This window comes from Carettochelys insculpta, chromosome 24 (genome assembly GCF_033958435.1).
Source record: "Carettochelys insculpta isolate YL-2023 chromosome 24, ASM3395843v1, whole genome shotgun sequence".
NCBI lineage: Eukaryota > Metazoa > Chordata > Testudines > Carettochelyidae > Carettochelys > Carettochelys insculpta.
Window position 1 is genome coordinate 2,666,277 of NC_134160.1, and position 12,005 is coordinate 2,678,281.

The 12,005-nt window shown below is 68.0% G+C and overlaps 1 protein-coding gene across 5 annotated transcripts in view; it reads right to left on the bottom strand.

The window, feature by feature from the left end:
- Window positions 1–2,302: 2,302 nt before the first annotated feature.
- MAP7D1 (MAP7 domain containing 1) overlaps window positions 2,303–12,005 on the bottom strand; it is a 34,574-nt gene continuing 24,871 nt past the window's right edge. For 3 of the 5 annotated variants that reach the window (XM_074976293.1, XM_074976295.1, XM_074976292.1), the window contains 12 exons: window positions 9,973–10,095; window positions 8,958–9,103; window positions 8,338–8,474; window positions 6,951–7,231; window positions 6,160–6,328; window positions 5,805–5,949; window positions 4,989–5,093; window positions 4,085–4,138; window positions 3,734–3,797; window positions 3,329–3,446; window positions 2,923–3,119; window positions 2,303–2,648 (listed from right to left, as the gene is read on the bottom strand). In XM_074976293.1, the coding sequence (XP_074832394.1) occupies window positions 2,638–2,648; window positions 2,923–3,119; window positions 3,329–3,446; window positions 3,734–3,797; window positions 4,085–4,138; window positions 4,989–5,093; window positions 5,805–5,949; window positions 6,160–6,328; window positions 6,951–7,231; window positions 8,338–8,474; window positions 8,958–9,103; window positions 9,973–10,095 (1,550 nt within the window). In that variant the 3' untranslated portion in view covers window positions 2,303–2,637. The remainder of the gene's footprint in view (window positions 2,649–2,922; window positions 3,120–3,328; window positions 3,447–3,733; window positions 3,798–4,084; window positions 4,139–4,988; window positions 5,094–5,804; window positions 5,950–6,159; window positions 6,329–6,950; window positions 7,232–8,337; window positions 8,475–8,957; window positions 9,104–9,972; window positions 10,096–12,005) is intronic. The other 2 variants (XM_074976296.1, XM_074976294.1) reach the window with 1 other exon arrangement.

Below are 12,005 nucleotides of genomic sequence, written 5' to 3' on the forward strand. Positions count from 1 at the left end.
TGAGGATGGACATTTAGTCACAGCCACTGTCTCCCTGCTTGGGCTGCAGGGCGGATGGCAGGCTGGCGCCCGGGCACGGGGAGAAGCATGGCCAACTTGTTCTTCACATAAGGTTTGGAGGTTGTGAAAAATTCAGCCTAAGAAAACCCCACTCGCTTCCCTTCCCCTCTTGGGTTTCAGCCCCATCTTTGCATTTTAAAGGGTAATTTAGACTTCAATCTGGGCTCCGGGGCTTTCGGGTGGATGGAAAATTTTCAGGGTGTTTTCCAGTCACGGTTCCCATTTTCAAACAAGTCACACAAACCAAAACTCCAGGCAGCGGTGAATTCTGCAAAGTGGAATCAACTGCTCGGTCCCACTGTGGGCCAGGTGCCCAGGGCCCTGCTCTGCTCCTTTCAGGCACCCCTGGGGCTCCCTGAACTTGCACCAGGGCTGGGATCCATCACCTTGCAGCTGCCTCTGTGCCCCCCAAGCAGGAGCAGATGGAGGTGCACTGCAGGTCGGGTGCACTGTGCCCAAAGTGGGGTGAGGTTTAAGGGGCCGCACAGCATTATCCAACAATGCAATTTAGGCGTCTTTGAACGTAAAGGCCCCCCATAACATGAAGCCCTACGCCGGGGTGGGGAACCTGCAACTCGTGAGCCCCTTTGTTACCCCCTTGTGCACCAGGGCACTGCTGTGCCCACTTCTCCCCCTCCCTCCCAGAGCTGGAACGCTGCCAACAAGCCGGCGTCGGGTGGTGCGTGCGCTGAGAGCGCTGGGAGGGAGAGGAGCAGGTCAGCGCGGGTGCTGTGGTGCAGCAGAGGGAGGTGGGCCCAGGCGCAGCCTCCAGCACTCACCATTTCTGCTTTCCCATCGCTGCCCTAAGCTGTGGCTTACTTAATGGAAGTCCAGATCTGCCTCCAAGCACGAGCCCATTTGGGTGCCTAGTCTGCTGGAGAAGGCAGGGCTGCCAGATCTCTAGCCCCATCTGCAGACGGAGGAGCACAAAGCTTGCTGCCACCTCCTGGCCTGCAGCGATAATGTGGCAGGGCGGCTCAGCCCCTGCAGCAGCATCTCCGGAGGAGTGGGGGTGGTGGGCTGGGAAGGGCCAGGGGACCTGTCTCTCGGGCACTGGGCCCGGCGCGGCAGGAAGAGGCTGCGTGTCACTGGCTCCAGCTGCTGGTCAGAAGCTTCAGCACGGCAGGCAGGAGATAGCGGGAGACGGCTCTGGCCAAGCCGTCCTCCGGCCCTGAGCAGGAGGCAGGGCTGGCCGGGCGGCCCAGAGCACACAGAGACGTGGAGGCTGAGCGGCAATTCCATTTTATTGTTTGAGCAGGTTGTTCAGAGGCATAACACTGTCACAATGGCACCAAGGGAGGCGGGTACAGGCCCGGCTGCGCCCTCCGAAACATGGCACCGAGCCCCAGGCCCCCTCCGCCCCGGGCCACCCCCAGCACGGAGCCCCGGGCCCCCTCCGCCACTTGGCACCGAGCCCTGGGGCCCCTCCGACACACAGCACCGAGCCTCAGGCCCCCGTGCTACACAGCACCAACCCCCAGGGCCCCTCCGCCGCTTGGCACCGAGCCCCGGGGCCCCTATGACACACGGCACCGAGCCCCAGGCCCCCTCCACCTTGGGCCACCCCCAGCACCGAGCCCCGGGCCCCCTCTGCCACTTGGCACTGGGCCCCAGGCCCCCTCCGCCATTTGGCACAGCTCCCCGGGGCCCCTCTGACACACGGCACTGAGCCCCGGGCCCCAGGCCTCCTCCAACACATGGCACCAAGCCCCAGAGCCCCTCCGCCGCTTGGCACCGAGCCCCGGGGCCCCTATGACACACGGCACCGAGCCCCAGGCCCCCTCCACCTTGGGCCACCCCCAACACCGAACCCCGGGCCCCCTCTGCCACTTGGCACTGGGCCCCAGGCCCCCTCCGCCACTTGGCACAGCTCCCCGGGGCCCCTCTGACACACGGCACTGAGCCCTGGGCCCCAGGCCTCCTCCAACACATGGCACCAAGCCCCAGAGCCCCTCTGACACGCGGCACCGAGCCCCAGGCCTCCTCCAACACACGGCACCGAGCCCCAGGGCCCTCTGACACGTGGCACCGACCCTGGGCCTGTGGCCCATCTGGAGTGTAGCCCATTGTACAAGGGCAGCAGGTGGACTGCTGAGGGGCAGGCACACATGCCCGGCCTAGCTGGCCTGGCTTGGGGAAGTTCCCCATGGACACAGCCGGGCAATGCCAGGCCCCTGTGCCCCTCAGCCGTTCGGGGTGGGCCTTGCCCCCTGCACAGAGAGAGCTGGGCCGGGCACTCGTCACCAGTGTCACACGGAGCTTTATTTACATTATTCACAGACACTGTCCCCAGCGAGTTAAATAAGGACGTTGGGACACCACGCGGGGGGAGGGGCGGCCTGTCAGTCTCATAAGGTGCACGTGAAAAACGAACAAGAGAAACCCGGCGTCCCTGGGGCTCATGAGGAGGGGGGCGTCTCACCCCGGCCCAGCCCGGCCCTGTCCTGCCCTGCCCGGGGCACCGGGTGGGAGCCTGGGCAACGAGGCTTTTCATCTGGTAACAGCTACAGTTCCGTGAGCCAGTCTGGACTTGGCTTCTTCCAGCGCCGGGGGCGCTCTGCCCAGGGAGACGCACCCTCACAGCACTTCTGCGAGAGACGAGGGAGGGGGATTAGGCCAGGGACGCTGCCAGCCAGCCCACCCCGCGAGGAGAGCCGCCCCGCCCCAGGCACGGCGCAGCATCCGCTGGCTGCGGGCACAAGAGGCCCAAAGGTGGGACAGGGACGGGGCTGGCCAGGTTTGCTCCAGGCTGCTGCCGTCTCTCCGCCGGGATCTGCTCCAGCGCCAAGTCCCCACCCCAGCCCTGCCTGGGCCCCCCGCCGTGAGGGCGTGAGCTTGCGGGGGGGCAGGGGAAGCCCCTACCTGCGACCTGGGGGGGCTTGACGACAGCTGTCTTGAGGAAGGGCTCCTTGTCCCCAAAGGGGATGATGGGGTCGGTGCTGCTGCCATGCTGGGAGCGCTCCAGCACACCTGGGCCCGCCCCTCTGCCCGGGAAGCCGTTCTCCTGCGTGCTGGCCTGCATGCCATTCACCAGGGGCGCCGGGTCCTTGCTGGGGGCGCTGCAGTGACACGCGGACCAGATCAGATCCCAGCCCCAAACCTTTGTGCTCCACCCCTCACAGCTGCAGAGCTGCAGCTCCCGGCTGGCCCTTCCCCGCAGGGTCCCAGCTCCCCTGCTCCTGGGGACGGGCACTCCCCGCACCCCCGTGGAGTCCTAGCTCCCCCCGCCCCGCCCCGCCCGGCCCAGTGCCTCCCCCAGGACAGATACCTCTGCTGCAGCCCCTCAGGGCCAGGGCCCGGCCACACGCCCTGGCTCTCGGTGCTGGGTCCCTGCGACTCAGGGAGCTCCTCTTCCTTTGCCAGCGGCCCTGCTCGCTTCTCGCAGCCTGGGGAGTGGATGAGAGATGGGTCAGCCCCCAGCCCAGCCCCCAAGTGGGACAGGGCAGGACGATCAGACCTGGCAGGGAGAGCCTGGTGGGTGAAGGGGAGTGTGTGTTTTGTGAGACTGGTGGGGCGGGGCTGGGCTGGGGAAGGCAGGGCAAGATTAGCCTCATGTGGGGAGGGGTGGGCTGCCCTGAGGAGCGGGGCAAGGTGTAGGGCACAGCCTGGAGGGGCAGGGGCTCACCTATGCCAGGCTGGTGGGGGCCCTTTGCAGGCCAAGGCCTGGGCTTACCTGGGCTGGCGTCAGCTTCCTGTCTGGCTTCTTTCCCATTCACCACCTTCTTCTCCTCCTTCTTCTGCAGAGGCGAGAGGAGCAGCTGAGCGATGCCCCGAGGCCACTGGGTGAGGCAGCCCCATCCCAGGGCTTTAGCCAGAGGCTCTGCGGATGTGGGGCAGCCAGCTGGACTCAGGGGGCACCAACCTCCGCGGCCCTGGCCTGGCTGGGCGTAGGCACAGGTCGGGCATGTGGCATCCCCAGTGTCGGCAAAGCCGAGTCTTCCCCGCACCCATTCAGCGAGGCCCCACCGCTGCCAGGGCCCCCATGCAGCGCGCAGCTGGTCGCTGGCTGGCACACTGCACCCACCTTGGCATCTGCTGCGTCCGACTTACGCGTCCTCTTCATGATCTCTTCCAGCCGCTGAGGAGGGAGGAGGCGGGTCAGTCCCAGAGCCCTCGGCTGGCACTTGCAGAGCCCAGCCTGGCCCAACTCACCCCCACGGGCTTCTGGGCAGCTGGCCCCGCTGTGCCGGACACCAGCGGGAGAGTGCTGGCAGTTGCCCCTCCTCCGCGCTCCAGGGCAGGGGGCTCTGAGCCCACCGTTCACCGGGCTGGCACTCCTCGAGTCCCAGCTGCCCCCTCCGCAGTGCCTGGGTTGCTCGCTCGGTGCTGTGCTGAACCCCCTCCCCGGGCTCTGCCCTGCCCAGCCTGGCCCCTCGCTGCGTAACCCACCTCTGCCCTGCCGCCCCCTGGGCCCTGCCCAGCCTGGCCCCTCGCTGCGTAACCCGCCTCTGCCCTGCCGCCCCCTGGGCCCTGCCCAGCCTGGCCCCTCGCTGCGTAACCCGCCTCTGCCCTGCCGCCCCCTGGGCCCTGCCCAGCCTGGCCCCTCGCTGTGTAACCCGCCTCTGCCCTGCCGCCCCCTGGGCCCTGCCCAGCCTGGCCCCTCGCTGCGTAACCCGCCTCTGCCCTGCCGCCCCCTGGGCCCTGCCCAGCCTGGCCCCTCGCTGTGTAACCCGCCTCTGCCCTGCCGCCCCCTGGGCCCTGCCCAGCCTGGCCCCTCGCTGTGTAACCCGCCTCTGCCCTGCCGCCCCCTGGGCCCTTCCCAGCCTGGCCCCTCGCTGTGTAACCCGCCTCTGCCCTGCCGCCCCCTGGGCCCTTCCCAGCCTGGCCCCTCGCTGCGTAACCCGCCTCTGCCCTGCCGCCCCCTGGGCCCTGCCCTGCCCCAACCCCACCCCACTCCCTCGCCCCTCCTCCCCCCCGCTGCCCCTCACCTTCTTCCTCTCCAGCCGCTCCTGCTCCTCCCTCTGGAAATGCTTCTCCCGTTCCAGCCGCTGCTTCTCGGCCTCCTCCCGCGCCCGCACTTCTGCCTCCTCCCGCTGCAGGGGCAGAGCCAGTCGCCAGGTCAGCCCGCAGGCAAGGCCCTGCCGGAGGGGCGCCTCGCCAGCCGGGCAGAGGGAGCGAGTGGGTAGCGGAGCCTGGCCGGCCAGCCCAGCACACATGGCGGGGCGCCATGGGCTGCTGGGAACCGCCCCGGGCACCAGGCCCTGGCTGAGACAGCGGGAGAAGGGTAGCGGCTGCGTCGGGGGGCAGCGTGCTGCAAGGTTCTCTGTGAGCTGAGCACCTGGGCGACCCCCCAGGAGAGAGTCAGCTGCAGGGGGTGCACACGACATTTACTCCACCCGTGGGGCAGAAAGCAGAGGAGCCCCAGGGGTGTGCAGCAGGGAGCCCAGCTGGAGGCTCGTGGGGAAGCCGTTCCCGGCCCTCGCCGAGGCTGCTCAGCCAACCCCAGCTCTCCGCAGAGCCCGGCCTGGCCCAGCCTCCCACCGGGGAAGTGCCGGTGCTGCCGGGGGGCCTGGGAATGCCAGGCCACGGGCGCATCTCTCCACCACTAGGTGGCAGGGCAGGTCCGTGGCTGCTGCCCACGTGTGGGGGGGCGCCTGTGCCCAGCACCTGGACTTTGCATCACCTCTGCCCCATCCACCCAGGGCCACCACAGACCCCGTGGGCTGCCCCCCGCCCCTCCTGGAGCCCCACATCCTGCTCCACTCCCCCCCCACCCACCCCCAGCACCACCCTGCCACCTGCACCTGCTTCTGCAGCCGCTCCATCTCCTCCTGCTCGGCCCGGGCCCGCTCCTCGGCCTGGCGCTCCTCCTGCTGCAGCTGGCGAGCCTCAGCCTCCCGCCGGGCCCGCTCCTCAGCCTCCCGCCGGGCCTGCTCCTCCCTCTGCTGCCTGCAGCACACAGCCCTCAGTCCCCGCCCGACGCCAGCCCATCCCGACCCCGGCCACCCAAGCCCGGGAGGGCAGAGGGCCTGGCAGCTCCAGGCTCTGCCCCCTGGACAGACAGTGCCCCTAGTGCCGAGCTCCAGTGGCACTTCTGGGCCCGCTGCAGCGTATGGGGGACCGCGGCAGGCAGGGAGGAGGAACACCCCCCCGACTCACCTCTCCTGCTCCTCCTGCTCCCGGCGCTCCCGCTCCTCGCGGGCCTGCCGACGTTTCTCCGTCAGGAGCCGGGCCGCCTCCTCTCGGTCCGTGGTGCCCGCCATGGGTTTGCCGGAAGGCGTGGTAGGCGCTGGTGTGGGGCTGGCAGCGTCAGAGGGGACAGCAGCACCTGTGGGATGCACAGAGCCTCACACACAGATTCAGCTCCTCCCCATCCCCCGCCAGGGACAGAACCCAGGAGTCCTGACTCCTCCCACTCGGCCCCACACCCTCCCCAGGGCCAGCAAGGGAACCCAGGAGTCCTGGCTCCTCCCACTCGGCCCCACACCCTCCCCAGGGCCAGCAAGGGAACCCAGGAGTCCTGACTCCTCCCACTCGGCCCCACACCCTCCCCAGGGCCAGCAAGGGAACCCAGGAGTCCTGACTCCTCCCACTCAGCCCCACACCCTCCCCAGGGCCAGCAAGGGAACCCAGGAGTCCTGACTCCTCCCACTCGGCCCCACACCCTCCCCAGGGCCAGCAAGGGAACACAAACCCAGGAGTCCTGGCTCCTCCCACTCGGCCCCACACCCTCCCCAGGGCCAGCAAGGGAACCCAGGAGTCCTGACTCCTCCCACTCGGCCCCACACCCTCCCCAGGGCCAGCAAGGGAACCCAGGAGTCCTGGCTCCTGACCCTTCCACGACGGCCAGGCCCGGCCAGGCCCAGAAAGGGCGCCTAGATGCTGTTTGCTGGGACCCTGAGTGCTGAGTGGTGTATTTCCTGCCAGGCTGGTACAGGGGTGCCTCTGACCTGGGGGCTGCTCAGCAGGCCCAGGGGTCCTGGGGACGTCAGGTGGGGCCGGGGAAGCTGCTCCACTCTCCTCTTCCTCCTTCCTCTCTCGCACTTTCAGTGGGCTCTCCCTTTCTGCGCGGTCCTCCCTGGGCCTGGGCCTAGGCCTGGGCCGCCCCTTGGGGGAGCAGTGGGTGCTGCGAGGCAGTGGAGGCTTGTGAGGAGAGCCGAGGCTTGGGCTGGGGGAAGCCAGCTGGTGCTTGGGGGTGGCAGGCGACGAGGGCCGGTTCTTCGGCCCAGGGCTGTAAATGCAGAAGGAACAAGGTGAGATCAGAGCAGCCAGACTGGGTCAGACCCCAATGTCCGTCTAGCCCAGCGCCCTGGCGTCCAACAGCAGCCAGCGGCAGCTGCCCTAGAGGGAGTGAACAGAGCAGGGAACCACCAAAGCGATCCCTCTGCTCTCATCCACGTCCAGCCTCTGACAGACCCCCTGCACGCCCTGGCTACCTCTGTACACATACCCAGCTCTTTCTTGGGCCCTGTTAAAGCCCTGGTCTTCACAACCTGCTCTGGCCAGGAGTTCCACAGGCCATCTGCTCTGTGGGAAGAAATCTTCCCTTGGTTTGTTTCAAGCCTGCTGCCCGTTAATTTCATCCGCAGACCCCAGCGCTCATGTAGGTGGAGCAAGTCAATAACTTCTCCTTCTTCACCTTTTCTGACCAACTGCAATTTTACAGGGATCTGTTATACTCCCCTTACTCTCCTGTCTTCCGGGCTGAAAATCCCAGGCTTCCTACTCTCTGTATGCAGCAGCTGCTCCAAACCCCTCATCAGCTTTACTGCCCTTCTCTGCATCTCTTCCAGTGCCAACGTATCTTCTCTGAGACGAGGCAGCCACATCTGTACGCCGTACTCCAGACGTGGGCCTACCCCGGATTCGTACGCAGGCGGTGAGGTTCTCTCTGTCATTCCCTACGCTGTTTTCAATGAGTCCTGACATCCCGTTTGCCCTTCTGACTGCTGCAGCACACTGCGTGGATGTTTCCAGAGAACTACCCCCCGTGACTCCCACGCCTCTTCTCTCTGGCGTGGTTATGGCTAAATTAATCCCAACATTTTGCACGTCGAGCTGGGGTTACTTTACCACTGCGCATTACTTTACATTTATCAACATTTAGGTATTAAAGGGAAAGCAAGGGTGCGACGCCCCCCTGCCTGCCCCGTGCTGTGGCCTGCAGGCTGCTGGCCTGGTCCGCCCGACCACAGCCTGCAAGCAGCAGCCTAGGCCCTGCAGTGCCCCCATGACAGGGCCAGGGCTGCATCCCTGTGCTGCTGGCAGGGCCCCGGCTCTGGGTGCGACAACCGGTGCCAGGCCAAGGCAGCCTGACCTGACCTGACCTGACCTGACCTGCTGTTGGTGACAGGCGGGAGGCTGGGCTGGCTGCCAGCTGGGGGCTGCTGCTGCTTCTTGAGGCCCCGCTGGCGAGACAGGGCGCTCCGCTCCTTGGCGTTCTCCCGCTCCTTGTCCTTCTTCTCCTTCTTCTTCTGCGCAGGGAGGAGAGGAGTGAGCCCGGGGGCTGGCGACCTGCCGGCTCACTGCGAGCAGGGCCAAGGCTGGGGCACACCAGCCTCCCACAGCCACCCGGGCGCATGGGAAACGGGCACAGCGACCTGCCCAGGGCCTGGGAGCAGCTCAGGCCTGGGCTGTCCATGTGCCAGAGCCTGAATGCCGGTGCTGAGCCCTCCCCTAGGCTGGGCCAGGCCAGCTCTGGGGGCTGGCGGGTCCCTCGCGGGCTGGGCGGGTCTGGCTGGTGGGTGGCAGAGGTCTCCCTTCCTGCCCGGCTCCTAACCACAGCCACAGCGAGGGAACTGACCCCTGCTGGCATCTGTCCCAGGTCAGTGGCAGCGGGGCCTGCCTGGCAAACCGCCCTTTCCCCCAGGCAGCAGGCGGCAGAGCCAGGTGCTGGGGCCGGGCCTGGTCCCCCAGGGCTGTGCTCAGAGGCAGGGCTGGCGCAGGGCAGCACTCACGGGCGAGGACTCGGCTCTCCGGCGCAGCGTCGCCTCCGGGCTGCTGGCCACTCCCCGGAGGCGCTCCCAGCAGCGGTGCTGCACACGGTGGCTGTTGCAGGGGCTGAGAGGGCTGGTGGAGGCGGAGCGGGGGCACACTGGCACTGCTGGGGGCCGAGAGTACACGGTCAGGCCGGCCATCCTGGCGGGGCAGGACTGTTGCCCCCGAGGAGTGTGGGGCCCTGGCTCATGGGGGACTCCAGAGAAACAGACGCTCAGAGACACACAACGTTAGCAGCCAGGGCGGTCTGATGCGGCGGCAGGAGCAGGGGTCCCTCTAATTTCTCACATCCATGTGCAGGATAAATTTGGTTCTGTGGGCCCAGGCATGCGCAGATGCGCACCACCGGCAGAAACAGGCTGCGGGCACGCCGCTAATCAGCTGGGCGGCCTCCCAGCTGCTCAGCTTACAGGGAACCCGGGGCGGAGGTGCTGTACCCCGGGGGACAATCCCTGGTTCTGAGAACAGCCAGGCAAAGCCAAGAGGCAGGAACCCACCAGAGCAGAGACCCGGCCAGCTCCAGCCCCAGGGCCCATCGAGCAGCCGGCCCAGCCTCCAGCCCCTGGTTTCCAGAGATTTCAAGGGCTGGGCCACCTGAAAAGGACCAGGGCACTGCAGGGCTGGGCTGGGGAAGCAGACACAGGCTGGGCTGCAGGAGCAGTGAGGAGGCAGGCTAACGCCAGGCCTTTCTAGCTGCACCGTAGCTGACTGTCCCCCAGCAGAGCCCCAGGGCACAGGCGTCCAGAGCCCCAGCACCCAGCAATGTGCCTTCCTGGGGGTCAGTTCCTTCCCTGCAGAGCTCAGGGTCCCAGCAGGCGCCCCTTCCCAGCTGCAGCTGTCTGCTCCCCAGCCCACCCCCACGCTGGCCGGCCGTGTCTCTGAACTCAGCTTGCCGAGGGCTGAGTCACCCAGCGCCGATCAGCCCCTGCCCAGCCGAAGGCTTCGGCTCCCCCTCACGCCCAGTGCCCGGCTCACCCTGCTCCTTGCCGGCGCCGGCCAGCGTCACGGCGCTCCTGCTGCGCGCCAGGAAGGAGAGAGTGGGCGTCATGAGTCGGTCCACAATGCTGCTCTCCCAGGGGCTCAGCTGCAGGCTCCGGTCTGGCAAAGAAACAGGCGGGTGGGGGCAGATCTTAGCTCTTCTCGGGGCCTGGGGGCGCCTCCATGCTGGCACCAGCTGGGGACACACCCTCCCCGCCCCTCCCCAGCCCAGCCACGCCCCGGCCCTCCTCTCGCCCAGCCCAGCTCAGCTCCTGGAGAGCCGGGTCAGGGCCCCCACTACCCGCCAGCAGCCCCCGAGCGGCCTTTGCACGGGCTCAGCTGGGCCAGGCCCCTGCCAGCGGGCTCCTGCCCAGGGCTGCCCCCACCCCGCCCGGGCCGCACGGCCGGGAAGGGAGGGGAAGCCCCGGATTCAGCGGGGGATGGCCAGGGCGGTGTGCTGTCAGCTCGGACATGGAGCCTCCAGGCCCTGCTGGTCACAGCCCCCCAGCCTGTTCTGGGGAGAGAGCCGAGCACGGGGCAGGGCCACTCCTGCTGCTGCTGCCCTTGCCAGCAGCTCCCCGGCCGGCCAGCAGCCAGCGACGGACATGCACAGGACAAAGAGACCAGCCGGCAACAGGACACGTGGCCACACGCAGCTGCCCCGAGCCAGCCTGAGCGTTCGCCCTCTCACAGACGGGCCCTGCATGCCGTTGGGGGTCTGGAGCTTGTGCCGCCCTGGCTGTGGGGGAAGGGGCACGGCCGTTGTCCTCCCCCCGGCCCCTGGGCCTCGCTCCCGGCTCAGCTGCGCAGACACCACAGCTCCAGGGCCACCTGTTGCCCCACCAGCATCCCCTGCCCTGCCCCACCCCACCCCTCCCTCCCCAGGCCGGGTACTGCTGGGCTCTATCACCCCTGCCCCCCACGGGCAGTGCCCCCTGCCACCCCTCCCCAGAGCAGGCCCTGCTGGGATCTATCACCACCCCCCAAGGGCAGCCTCCGCCGTGGGCCAGCACCGCTCTTGGGAACCCCTCCCAGGCACGGCAAACACCCTCCCTGGCAGGGAGCTGGGGACACGAGTGACTATGGGGGGCACCAGAAAAGGACCCCCAAGCCCCGTTCTCAGGTCTGTCCCCCTGCACCACACCTGGCCAACGCAGCCCCACGGATCCTGGGGGTCAGGCTCTGGAAACGGCAAGCCCGCAACTCTGGGGTCAGCTGCACCTCTGCCCCCCACCTGCTGCTCGGGCCCTGACCCTCAGGCCTGGAGGGCAGCTCTGCCCCTGGCACAGAGCTCTTCAGCCTGGATGCTCTCCGCCAGGGCGGGGCCAGCCAGCTCCCTCCAGCCCCTGTGGGGTAGCTGAGCCCGGCTCAAACAGCCCTGCACCCAGCAGCCACCCCCCATCAGCTGTCAGGATATTAATAACTCAGCAAGCCGTAAACTCCCCTCACTAGGCAACCAGCAAACAGAACGGCAGCTCGGGGGCTTATAAATAGCCCTGCGGCTTGGCAAGCTGCTGCGTGGGGCTGGGCACAGCTCCCTGCAGAGCCGAGCCGAGCAGACAGCAGCCCTGGGGCTGGCACTGCCCAGCAGCCCATGTGGAGGGCACAGGACATGCGATTGCTGCCAGGAGCCATCCCTCACTGACCTCTCACCCACCTCCACGACCCCACAGCAGCGACGTCCCCTCCCGGTCATACACGGGGTGACCCCAGGTGCCCGGCACGCCAATGGGGGCAGCACGAGCACCCACCCGCTCGCCGCCCAGCCCGAGGGGCCTGTGGCAACAGCCCCTGCGCTGCCCCCCCGGCTCCCTGGGGCGAGAGCCGCCACGCACGGGGGGCGCCTCAAGAAGCGGCCGCTTCCTCGCTGGGACGGACGGATGCTCCTCAGCCGGCGGCACACGGAGACCCTGGCTCGCAGGCCGAGCAGCCCATGCAGACCACCAGCCACCACATGGCTCTGCCTCCTCCAGCCTGGGTCTCGCCCCCGGCCCACGCGGACCAGACTTTCCCCTGCACCGCATACAGCT